The sequence below is a fragment of the Cygnus atratus genome, chromosome 3, assembly GCF_013377495.2.
Source record: "Cygnus atratus isolate AKBS03 ecotype Queensland, Australia chromosome 3, CAtr_DNAZoo_HiC_assembly, whole genome shotgun sequence".
Lineage (NCBI taxonomy): Eukaryota > Metazoa > Chordata > Aves > Anseriformes > Anatidae > Cygnus > Cygnus atratus.
In genome coordinates this window covers 49,773,284-49,785,751 of record NC_066364.1, presented here as the reverse complement: position 1 = coordinate 49,785,751, position 12,468 = coordinate 49,773,284, and the positions used below count along the sequence as shown (strand labels likewise).

General features: G+C 42.3%; 1 protein-coding gene across 6 annotated transcripts in view; it reads left to right on the top strand.

The window, feature by feature from the left end:
- The window catches only part of FYN (FYN proto-oncogene, Src family tyrosine kinase), a 132,883-nt gene extending 121,547 nt beyond the window's left edge, over positions 1-11,336 (top strand). For all 6 annotated transcript variants that reach the window (XM_035538399.2, XM_035538398.2, XM_035538402.2 and 3 more), the window contains 2 exons: positions 1,414-1,545; positions 9,717-11,336. In XM_035538399.2, the coding sequence (XP_035394292.1) occupies positions 1,414-1,545; positions 9,717-9,925 (341 nt within the window). In that variant the 3' untranslated portion in view covers positions 9,926-11,336. The remainder of the gene's footprint in view (positions 1-1,413; positions 1,546-9,716) is intronic.
- Positions 11,337-12,468: the final 1,132 nt, after the last annotated feature.

Below are 12,468 nucleotides of genomic sequence, written 5' to 3'. Positions count from 1 at the left end.
AATCCTTCAGCACCTTTGCAAATCTAACCACTTACGTGTTGATGCGTAACTAGCCTTAAGTTCCTAACTTCAGGCATTAGGGATTTGAAGCTCTGTCCTATGTCTTTTAATATAGCAGTACTTACTTGAGCATCTGCAATTTTTACTAGAAAAAAAAAAAGTATTTGTTTCTGAGTAATATTCTCTCCTAGGATCAATTACAAGTAGGGTAGGAAAAAATTTATCACACCTCATGTTTTACTAAGTAAGGGGATGAGAATTGCCATGTCTGCTTTGTACTCTTGGTCCAACTCAGATTGCAGCATATAGCAGAAGATGCAAGGCATCAAGCACTGGATATGGCAGCAGAACAGCGCCTGCAGAGAACTGTAAAATGCACCATAACTTAACTCCCTGAGAGTGATTTGTCCACGTTACAATTTCCACACTCCTCCCGAAAGCTAAGGGAGCTTTTATGAGAGGATGGTGAGAAGTCAAAGTCAGTATGTTTCAAAATGTGAGTGTTTGTCACTTGGGATCCGCAATAAGCAACGCAACTCTTTTGCCTGTATGTTAATACAAGGCACCAGGGAAATGTCTGCATATTTTTTCATACATACTACAAGTTAATTATTACCACAAGACTTTTCTTTAAAGTCATACTGAAAATATTTTCCCTAAGAAAACAGTAAATGATTGGAAAAGCAAATAAATCAGAGTTTAAAGGCTTGTTATCGTACCATCCTTACCACAACTGGCTCCTGCAAGCTCTGTTGATGGATGAGTGCATTAGACTGCACATATTAAAGGCACACAGGCTTTTCAATGCCAGGAGCTTAAAGTACACTGTCAAGTTATAAATCACAGGGCAAAGTTGTGCCTTGACATCTTTGCACTCCAAGCAACTTGAATGGCAATCTTATTTTTAAATCCTTGCATGTTTCTAATGAAATATTAGGTTTGGTTTTAATTTACATTTTTACCATGTTTGCTTGTTTTGTGTTTTGCTCAGTTTGATCAGGGAGTCTGGGAGGTACATTTCTAATAAATCTAACGCCTATTCATATGTGCTAACTGTGTGTGACTCGCAAATGTCACAGGGAAATGTTAATTTGAAACACTTCAGGAGAAGGAATTTCTATTACATTGAGCTTACTGGTTTTTAAACCTTTTTTGCGTTATGAAACTTCAAATCCAAATTAAAACATCTTAACCCTCTCTTGGGATGTGGGGACAAACCCACTCCTTGCCTGCTAAGTCTTTCCTTCTGCCCTACACGTTCCACCCATCTGTGAGCATCCTCCATGGACCTGTTTGCTAATACTTGTGTGCAGCTCCGTCAGCCTGCAAGTGTTGCAGAACAAAACAGCCACCTGCGAAGTGGTACTTTGATTCCATCTCTGTTCTGATTAAGATTTATTTCTTCCTTGCTAGGTGCAAAATTTCCCATTAAATGGACTGCGCCAGAAGCGGCACTGTATGGAAGGTTCACAATAAAGTCGGACGTGTGGTCTTTTGGGATCCTACTGACAGAGCTGGTAACAAAAGGGAGAGTGCCATACCCAGGTAAGAAAATAGTCTGAGCCCTGCATCACCTGGGAAAGGAGTGGGAATGAGCCATATGCTTTAATTGGAAAGTGTGTTTATTTTCATTGGGCTCAAAGGAGGATGGTTATCGTGCATAGGTTCTGCTTATGCTTGAAAGTGGTCCTGACTGAAAGACAGTATGTGATCATCACGATAAAAGTAACAAGAGGCAGAAAATCCAACATACTCATTTCTATTTTTTTAATTGTTTTCAATTCATTTACTTTGTAGCAAAATAATGAAAGCAAGGTAAAACAACTACATAATGGAGCAAATAGCTCTCCACAGTATTGCATTCACTTTAAAATACCAACAAGCTCCCAGAGTAGCATTACTGCATTTATTCTGTCAGTCTGGTTCTGTACAAGGTCTGATGACTGAGTGTCTGGTATTACCAAATCTCCGTCTTATAAACTCTTAGATTTCAATCCTTGCGTTAGACATGGATGGAAAGGAAAGAAAAAAAAAAGTGTAATGTGCAGGCCAGAGCTCACAGCAAGGTCAGAGAGGGGCCAGGTTCTCTGCATGGGGGAACCGGAGGCCCCGTAACTCTTTGTTGAAAGCCTGCCAAGTATCCCGTGGATTAAGATTTGTAGCCGGGGTGACTGGGTCTGCCTGTGCAGAAAGAGCTTTACCTTCTGCTGCCGCCCCTGGAGACTGCAGGCATTCAGGTAAAGAGGAAAGGGGTGAGGAGAAAGCAGTGCATTATATGGAAAAGGATTTAATCCCTTTGTTTACCTATCACCACGGATACTAACAACAGGGCATCTAGCTGCATCTTTATTCTTTTTGGGTTTTAATTCCTCACCAGTAAACCTTGGCTGAGTATGCCAGAGCTGATTTAGTAGAAAGTGTCCTAAAGCAGTTTCGCTCTCCCAGTCTGTGCTGTTATCAAGCAGGCAGAGCCACATATCAAATCCAGCAGGAAAAGCATCAAGGTGGAGTCCAATTTATCCTGCTGTATCTCACGCCACTTCAGAAGGCTGAGCTTAGCAAAACCGAACTCCCAGAGCTTTTCCAGAAATTTCAGCTTTGCTAGTTCCTAGCAGCCAGCAGCCACTGTTTGGGAAGAGAACATAGGGACTGGAGGGGTTCTCATGGTCGGAGGTGAATTTTGGCATGATTAGCAGGGAGCATCTTAGCAAAGCTGTGACTGTGCCAGCAGTCACAGAGCTGAGGTAGCAGAAAGTGAGGTGCTGTGTTTCTGTGGGATGGGTGAATCCCTCTGCCCTGCACTTCCCCGTGTGGTTGAAGAAAGGGGGGTGTTGCCACCGCATGGAGCAGTTGTGTCACTGGCAGGCACAAAGGTCTTCTTGCCCTGAGGATTACTGGCAGTGGCGTGGGGGAGCAGTGGTTTCCAGGAGGTTATTGAGGGCTAAATGAGCAGGCACGGACTGTGTGCAAAGGTTGAAGATAGAGAGAAGATGCGTAAGACATAGCTGATAGAGTGTTATTTCTATGGGATGGGCACAGATCCTGGCTGGGGTGCAGGAAGAGGATGCTCCCAGTCAGTACTAGCAGGCTTGATCTGCCAGCCAGGGCAGAATTAAAGATTTGGTTTTTTTTGTTGAGCCCTACATTTGTGGGGCAGCATTGCTCAGTGCGTAGCCCTTCGTCATGTGCATGAGCTCAAACAAATACACAGAAAAAATACTCTTGGAGGCAAAAGTGTCCGTCTAAGCCCTGTGTTAACTCACAGGTTCGTAATTGAACCATGTGTTGGCCAGGTCAGTAGAGGACATCTGCACTTCCCAAGTGTTTCTTTCCCTCTCTGTGGGAGAACGAGGCCACTGGATGTGCACTTAAGTGCTTGCAATATATAACTTCTTGTAGGACCCGTGACAGAAATCTCAGGCATGGTCTGTGTCCTGAAAATGTGGACAGTTTTATTAGATGGCAGTCTGAGCACATCAAAGACAGCTAGCGGCGTCTCTCCTCTTTCAGCACCATCCTGCCCCTTCATCCCTCAATGCATAAAGCCCTCACACACTGAGAGTCCTTCCGGCTCATTCTCCCCTAGCCACGCTAGGAAGTCATCAAGAAGCTAGAAACGACTTCTTGTGTGTTACATAGCTCAGAGTCAGCAATTTACTGGATGGTCACGTACTTCCTTGGTTTTGCCCTGCCTGAGCTCTACACCAGGGCTGTTCCTTCCTGCCAGGGCTTCCACCGCTGCTCAGCCAGGCCTTAACCATTCTCGTGATCACCTTCACTCCCCTCTCTGTCAGTTTTACCTAAGAGCAAGCTCTATTTCAAAGTGTTATTTCCAAAGCCTTTAGAGATTTCCATTAGGTCTCATTTTCCAGACCCTAAGTGGGGAGGCGTTTGTAGGCTGAGGCAATAGTGGAGAGGAACTGGGGCTTTCTCTTAAGGCTGCCTGTGCGTGTGGGATGGAAGGAGGGCTCAGGTGAGAAAGTCCTCCTAAGTCTCTGAGGAAAAAGGCTCTTTTCCCCAGCATAGAAAAGTTCATCCATCTCCAGCTTCATGCTGGGGAGAGGAGGGACTTTCTGGAAGGACAAGGCTTCATGGATGTTGGTCCCTGACTGGGGCAGGGTTCAGACCCGCCCATGGGACTTTTCCTGCCTTCGCGCCATGGCTTGCATGAGGAGGAAGAGATGGAAGTTCAGCCACTCTGAGAGGCAGGACCGAGCCCTTCCCACACACATCACAGCAGACAGGCTGTAGATGAGAGAATGCAGTTCGCTGCTGACCAACTTGGTGTGTGGATTTGCAAGCTCTGAACAAGGTCAGTTCTGAAACAAAAAAGGTCATGGAGCTGACACTCTGCTGTAATACCCATTTTTTTTTATAGTGGTGGGCACATTGTCTTGATGTTCCTGCATTTAGCATGTAGCAGGCCAGGGAGAGCAGGGAAATGTCCTCAAACAAAGGAATCGCTCTCTTGCTTGACAATATCTTGGTGCCTGGAGAGGTTATTTACATCTGCACCCTGGTTCTCTGGTGGTAGCCATGCCCATGGGGCACAGTAGGTGCCAAGGCCTTCTCCGAGGCCTCATGTCTTGGAGAACCAGGCATTGTTTTAAGTTTGCATAGAAGGAGGGAGAAACACCACAAGGACAGAAGGAGAAGGCAGGCAGTTTCTAGGAGGGGCACACACTGTGTATGGAGTTGGCATTCCTTGTCCCCCAGATTTCAACCAGATGGATGACCCTCTTTTGGAAGAAAAGCTGCAGCAGGGGCAGGACAGAGGAACAGTAAAGATTTTGCTGGCAGAGGTGAAGATCAGGCTAGAGCTCACAATCAAGCCTTGCCCTCAGACATTATAGCTCCCACAAGCAAGACTGACTTTTTGACAGCTGCCCCCATCTCCATCCTTTGACCAAGCCTGTTTCTCTGTCAACAGACATAGTGCACTGCTGTCCAACAGTGCTTTCTCATTCTTTTCACAAGACAGCAGGTTGGAGTGAGCAACGTTCACAGTCTTTCTGTGTGCTGAGGTTCTATTTTCACTATCACAGTGGGGAAATAAAAACTGGATATGGGCAGAGGAGGAGCCAAGTTTAAAAAATAATCTGCTTAGTCAACCTTTTCCAGGTTCTGTTTCTTTCCACTTTCACAAATGTCCCCTTGGATCTTCGTATCTTTTTAATGGAGGTTAAGAGTCAGAGGCTGCATTTCTCTAGCAGCAGTCAGCTTGTTTGTTTGTTTGTTTTATTAATACGTTGCCTCTTGGATAGACAAAATTCTCAGCTGCACTAAACAAGAACTTGCCCCTTCTGCTTTCTACTGAACTTGTCACATGGAAAGCATTTGCATTTTGTGGCCAGTGTGACAGCCACCACGATATTATCCACATTGCTGCCTCCAGCCAGCTTGGTCTTCAAGTTTGGACTCCAAGTAGCTCTGCAGTCCCTGTTCAGCCTCCTCATCACTGTGGGAGGCTGGGGCCAGAAGGCTGGGGCCGAGTACACGTCAGTGACCCAGCACGTGTGGGTACCATCGTCATGGATGGTAGCTAATGACTTGAGAGAGATGCGTACTCAGCACATAGCACAGGTAAGCTCAGGTGGGTTTCTCTGTAAGCAGGAAAGCTCAGTTCACAAATGCTACAGCTCAAAGTTGCAACTCTTATACCAAGCAAATTACAAATACCTTATTTATATTTTAAATACCTTTAAATACCTTATTTAAAATAACAACAAAAAAAAAAGATTTTGATAGCTTTGTTTTGTGGGTGTTATGCGCGTAATAAGTACTTAGGGATTTTCAGGCCTTAATTTCTAAATAAAGTGGCGTGACTTCCAGATGTTTAAAAATTTTTACTATTTTTGCACTGGAATAATTAAGTTTGTATTATTCTCTTTAAAAAACGTCATTGTGCTTCAAAGGTTGTCTTCCTTTGGGAACAGCTTTCCCATTCCCTTCACTGTACTATTTTTCTAGTGTATGTCATGGTCCCCCTTCCTAAGCCCCCCATCCCTCTCGTCTCACCTGTAGCTTTTCTTTGGGGCTGCCCCCAGAGTTTAGAAATTCTGCATCTAGATCAAACTAAACAAAACCCACAAATCAACCTCTCTCCATTTTACCTCTCTGAGAGTGCCAGTGTGATCCAGTCCCTATGGACAACAGCACCATTTTACCTTCTCAGCTGCACTAGAGATGTGCAAACCTGTCCAGGTCTGAGGAACCTGTGAACATGAGCAGAGGCAGAACTCTGGATTCTTGGAGAACCTGAAAGACAGCATATCAGGGAACAGGCAGCAGCTGAGCTGTTGTTTTAGGAGTCCTACTTTAAGCATTTGTGTCTGTATTAGTGTTTGGTCATTGCTCTGAAATCATGCAGTGGGGGTTGAAGGAGCATAATTCTCAGTCCAACACAAGAAAATAAGAATAAAGTGTCTTAAAACCATCACTGTCCTCAGTGGACTTCACATTGCCCAAAGTAATCTATATAACATAAGCTTTGGGTGTGGGTATGCTGCCTAGTTGCAGCAATCTTGTTTCCTGCCCTCTGGAACAGCAGCGTTGCCCAGGTCTGTGCTATTTGCACATCTGCTGTGTTCTGTCTAACCAAGCTCCAGGGGTTTTTTTTTAGCCACAACTGGAAATTTTACATCCCCTTTTATGTCGCTGTAACTCTTACTATTGCAGCTTTTCTAGGAAGATTCAAGCAGCATTGCATTTTTGTCCCGTCTGTATGAGGAGGAGATTTTTATTGTATTGAGCTTTAAAGAGGCCATATCATGTGGCACCCTAGGACTAGTGCAAGTTTCACTAATAAAGCTAGATGGTGGGAAGTTATTTCATTTTTGATTTTCTCGGGGACTGAGTAGCTAATGAAAAACCTGTCTTTTGGAAATTGGATGTTTACTTTTGGGTTCAAATGCTAATTCTAGAAACGTTATGAGTACAAACCGATTTTCAAGCAGGTGAAATAGCTGTAGTCAACAGAAGAACATTGCTGAGTAGTTTATTCCACAGACTTAGGGCTTTTTTAAATAAACTTTTAAGGTATCTAGAAGCGTATTGCAATCAGAATTTCATTTATTATTTACTAAAAGAGTTGAAACTCTCGGGTATTCATTAGGAGAGAAGAGTTGTACAGGCTGTTCAAATATTCTCTCTGTGGTGTTAGAAGTATAGATACAACAGGCTCCTGCTATCAAAAGAGAAACACTAAAACCTGTAGGATAAGATAAGAAAATCCAGATAATAGGTTTGTAAATATAAATAGGCCATTAAGAAGTAAAAAGCATACCTGAAACATTGCTATTTTTATAAGTCTAAGTAATCATACAAACAGGATTAATATATATATATATATTTGAATCTCCCTTTTAAAATTAGTAGCACACATCAAAACCAACAGAATTTCTTTGGCAAAAGGATTCTGCAACCCTTGCTGGACACATGAATTCCACCAAAGAATGTGAGGATTGCTCGATTTAGTTTCATATCTGGATTTTACTGGGAGGGAGGGGAAAGGAAAAAGGCAGAGAAGGGCGTTTTCCTGGATTATATTGTGATGAGCAAAACCTGGGACAGAAATGACTGTGACTCCAGGCAGCAAAGTCTCTTTTATGTTCTTTTCTCTATCTTTCTAAAAGAAAAGAGAAGAGCGGTTTGTGTTTTTATTCCCCACGCACCCCTCCTCAGGGTTTTCCTTCCAGCACAGAGTTTGTTATCAAGTTTCAGTGTGTGCTTGCAGCACCGAGTAATACATTGGATAAAAATACCAAGCATTTGATATCTTAGAGTAACAAATCAGTTGGGAAGGAGCTTTCCTGCTGCTGTTGATTCCATCCATGTTGTACTTAAAGGGGTACTGCCAAAATAAAACCAAAGAATTCAGTTTGTTTGGGGGTTAGGTATACACAGTAGATGAGTTACTGGTAACTCTTATTTGCATAGCCTTTACTATGTAAGGGAAGCAAAGCAAAGAAGAACTTCTTAGCCCAAAAAAATAAGGTAATTCAACTGATTCAAAGACAAGAGTGTGAAAAAACAGTGCATAAAACAGTGCATTTCTTTTTCAAAACACAAATTAAAAGAAAAAACTAATAGTAAGAACACAACAAGAGCAAAATGCTATTTTTTCTTGTAGCATCTCAAAAACAACAAGGCACCAGAAGGTTTGGGTTGTTGCTGCCTTTGGGTTGGCGATGACTCACAGACCACTAGCGTTCTTTTTCAATTTAACAAAAAAAGTAGAATGTGTTTGAAAATGTTCTAGTTGAATAATGAGGAACATCCAGAAGTTTGTTCTGCGTGTGGCAAGCCTTTCTCGTTTGTTGTGAGCCCAAGTGACCTAACAGCATCAGTTTGAACTTGATAGTCCAGGAGAACATTAACTCCATGCAGAGTCTATCTCTGCAGCGCACCATTATTGCTCTGTTTCCATCACTCTGTAGCGCTCTAACCATTATGTCCCATACAAAGTGTTGGTTCCTCCTCATAGACACCTCACACCAAAAATAGCAGGTGATAAATTAGCACAAGAAACCAGTGCCAAAGGGTTGTTCTGCAGGACATGGAATACTGTAAACCTGTAATCTAACCTTTCTTTTTGCAATTATTGCTAAAGGAGATAGTAAAGAGAGGCTCATAGGAGGATGAGGTAGTTTTCTGGGGAGGTTCCTCCATGCGCAGCAGGTGGCATAAGAAACAGCATGTCAGTACTGGTTTGGAAATCTAAGGTGATGCAGTAGGCTAACCAGAACTGTGAGTCAACCAGAACGTGACCAAACGAGAGACTAAACACTCGTGGGGCAGCCTGTGAGAAGCTTGGAAAGTGAAAACATGCAGCTTGTATTTGACATAGTAGGCAACAAGGAGCAAGTGGCAAGGCCATGGAAGGGGTGGTTACAGCAAGAGGCTAGGAAAATGATCCTTACAGAGACATTGCAAATGGATTATCAGCAGGAGGAAATTGCCCTGTCAAGATAAGAGGAAAAGGTGTTTTGTAATCAGAACATGAGATGAGAATCTAGATGTGGGTCGTCAGGAAAGGCTGTATCTTGCAGATGCTTCTTTCAAAACATCTCTAAGAATTAAAAACAACCGGGATGTGAGGACACAGAGTAAAGACCAGACCCAAGGATACTGCTGAATTACCAGCCTAAATGCCACTCAGCGTAAGGATGCTGCACCCACCAGTCAAGGTGCAGAGTAGACAAGTGAATCTGTAATGAAAAAGGTGGTTGAATTATTTCTCACAAGTAACTTCAGCTAAAATATGGAGTGGAAGGAAGAGGTCCCCTGAGTCCTGAACATGGGATCGTCAAGGGAGCACCGTGAAGGAACTGGGTGGCAGGATGGCGTCCTGGAAGCCAGGGGGAAGAGCAGCCAGCAGAAAGAGCAAGACCAATGCACTTATTTCTAGATTTGGTCACGGAGAAACTTCAGTGGCCCTCCTGGTTTTCCTGCAGCGCTGCTTGGCAGGGCCCACCAGGCCAGGGCAGTGAAGTCTGCAGCTGTTTTTCAGCGAGGGACTGGGATATGAGTTGGCAACTGGCAAGCGTAAAGCTTGTAGTCAACGTGTGTGCTTTGGAGGTGGTTTGGTTTTCTTCTCCTCTTAACTGAAAGAAATAAGGGTGGTTGAGAAACTCATAAGTGTTGTAGAAATGTAACTCGGATATTTGGTTAATTTTCTGGTAATTCAGTAGTGTGGATTTGTCTGACCTTAACAGGCATGAATAACCGTGAAGTCTTGGAGCAAGTAGAACGTGGTTATCGGATGCCATGTCCTCAGGACTGTCCCATCTCCTTGCACGAGCTTATGATCCACTGCTGGAAAAAAGACCCAGAGGAGCGTCCAACTTTCGAATACTTGCAGGGTTTCCTCGAAGACTACTTCACTGCGACAGAACCCCAGTACCAGCCCGGTGACAACCTGTAAATCCCTGGTCTCCACACACTGTCACGAATTGCCAGGTGTTCCTCAGCCCTGCCCCGCCTGCCCTTCAGCTTCCAACTCCGTGATCGGCTTCCTAAGAGTGCAGCAGCATCTTCCAGCACTGCCGTGCACAGGAGGGGCTGAAGCTGGGAACTTCCGCAGCCCTCGCCTATGACCACTTGTCCTAATAATCTGAATGTCCTGGATGAAAAGGAGAAAAACACTTGTTTTTTCTTAATCAAAGACTCCAAAACTGCATTGTATTGATGTTATGTAAACTGCAAAACCTCCGTTCATTGTAAATAGTAACTCAGTGCCAATAACTGATCCTAGTGCTTTCCTTTTTTTAAAACGCAAAACCTATGTGATTTTAACTAGTCTTCTCCTGATTCAACTAAAAGTATTATTTTCCAGAAGTGGCCTCTTTGTCTAAAACATTTTTTTTCATGTTTTAACAAAAAAAAAATAAAAAAAAAAATCAGGACAGGTGTTTGGTTTTTTGCTTTTTTTATATATAAAATATATATAATATATATACATACCTGTACATACAGTATATGGGTGCTATTGCAGAGGAAACTCATTTTGAATGGAATGAATCCTGCTGCAGCAGTACCCAGAAAGTGATAATTTTACTGCAGACATGAAAACACTGGTGGGATTCTGAAAGCCAGTGATCTAATTTTTGGCTTTTGCCAAGCATGATTTTTTTAAATTGGATTGCACTTTTTGTTTATGACTATGTACCTGTAGATGGTTGTAACTTTGCTCTTTCAGGAATCATGTGCTGTATTTACAGTAATGTTTCCAATGTTTGACAAGTGTGTGATGATTTGTTCTTGAAATTAAAATGAACATATTTAAAGCAAGAAAACTACACCATCACCGTTTGAACTGGAAAATTGAAACTGCAAGGACTTCTTGTATCCAAACATGTATACTGAAATGTTTCAAAAAGATTTATTAAACCGTGTAATGACATTCAGATGGTCTTCAGATCATAGCATTTTAGCCATGTCCACCTGCTAAACTGTTGGTCACGCAACTAGGATTTTTCTGTTTTATGTGTAACATTTTTCCATTGTAAAATAAGTGTGTTAAATGTCCTGTACTGCTAATGAAAGTACTTTCTCTGTGTCTGCAAGTTCTCCAGTGGAATTACTATGCACTTCTTTACATTTCATGGGGGATGCACAGAACAAAGTATTACCTTTTCAGTTGTCTGTACCAGCCTTGAATTACTTACGTTTAACCAAAAAAAAGTTCCTTTCTATTTCTATTGAGTTTTTAATACTGAGTTGCAAATTTTAAAGTCTTAATTACATTTTGTTATGGTTTATTTGCAAGTTTACATTTTAAAACTGTTTAACTTTCTTAATTTAGTAATTAAAAAAAAAAGAGCATTTTACATTTGGATAGTTGTTCTTTTGTTTAAATTGTGGAGGTAACGGTGGAGATGAGATAAAAACTTTTCAAGAAGGGGTGTCATGCCATTTGGGGTATCATATTTAATGGGAGTATGCAGATGTATGGGTCATCATTTTCTGAATTATGAAGTAATATGTTTTTAAGCAGCTGGAGTTCAACTTTAAGGAATATGGTTGAATTCATGGCTAGCCTCTCACCTCCCTGTTCTGCAGAGCAGTTTATTCTTTAATAGCTCTTTTGCTTTTCATGTGAATACCTTTACAAGTGTTGCAGGAGAAAATTTCTATGCCTTGTATTGTTGTTATTGCTTTAAAATATTGCAGCCATGTAAGACTTCATAACAGTTGAAACCTTTTTTTTTTTTTAATTATTTAATAATTAGGTTGTGAATTCATAGTCTGAATAGTCACACGTTTTCTAAAGGGAACCTTTTTCAGTTTCTGAAATCTAACACAATAATGAATTGAGATTCAGAAAAGAAGTTGTTGTCATTGTTTTAATACTTTCTATACAAAGCCTCAACTGAAGATCCTCCTGCAGAGGAGTGTTCCACACTTAGCCTTTCTCAAGGTGTGAGTTTATACAGCCATGTTGCTCGATACCAGATTTCCGTGACAAATTGGTTAACGTTTTCTGTGTGGAGTCTGTAAGTAATGTTATGTACATGCTATGTTCAATGTTTCTGTACCTGTAGCTGTGGGACACCGAAGAGGCCATAATTCTTGTGGGGCTTTTTTAAAACCAGTCTTAACACTTACAAGGTGAGTTGTGGTCCTCTTTTTTTCCCACAGCTACCCCCCTGCCTTAAAACATCATCCACTGAGCTGAGCACTCGGTAGTAGCTCAGCTGGCTGGTGAAGCCGAAATGTAACGTACTCAGACAAGGGCTTGGTGGCAAAGTGTGGTCACGCTGCCGAGGTCCTTAGCAGTTGGGATGAGGCTAAAACATTTGGGGTTTTGCCTGTGTTTCTCTTTGGAAGTAAGACTTGGATAGGGAGTCGTCAGGATTTTATGGCCTTTCTTTCTGATTCTCGGGTTTGCTGTTCCTGTGTCACATTCGGTCTGTGAGTACGTCAGTCTCTGCCGCATCTCTGCCTGCAGCTGGCTTGTGTGCAGAC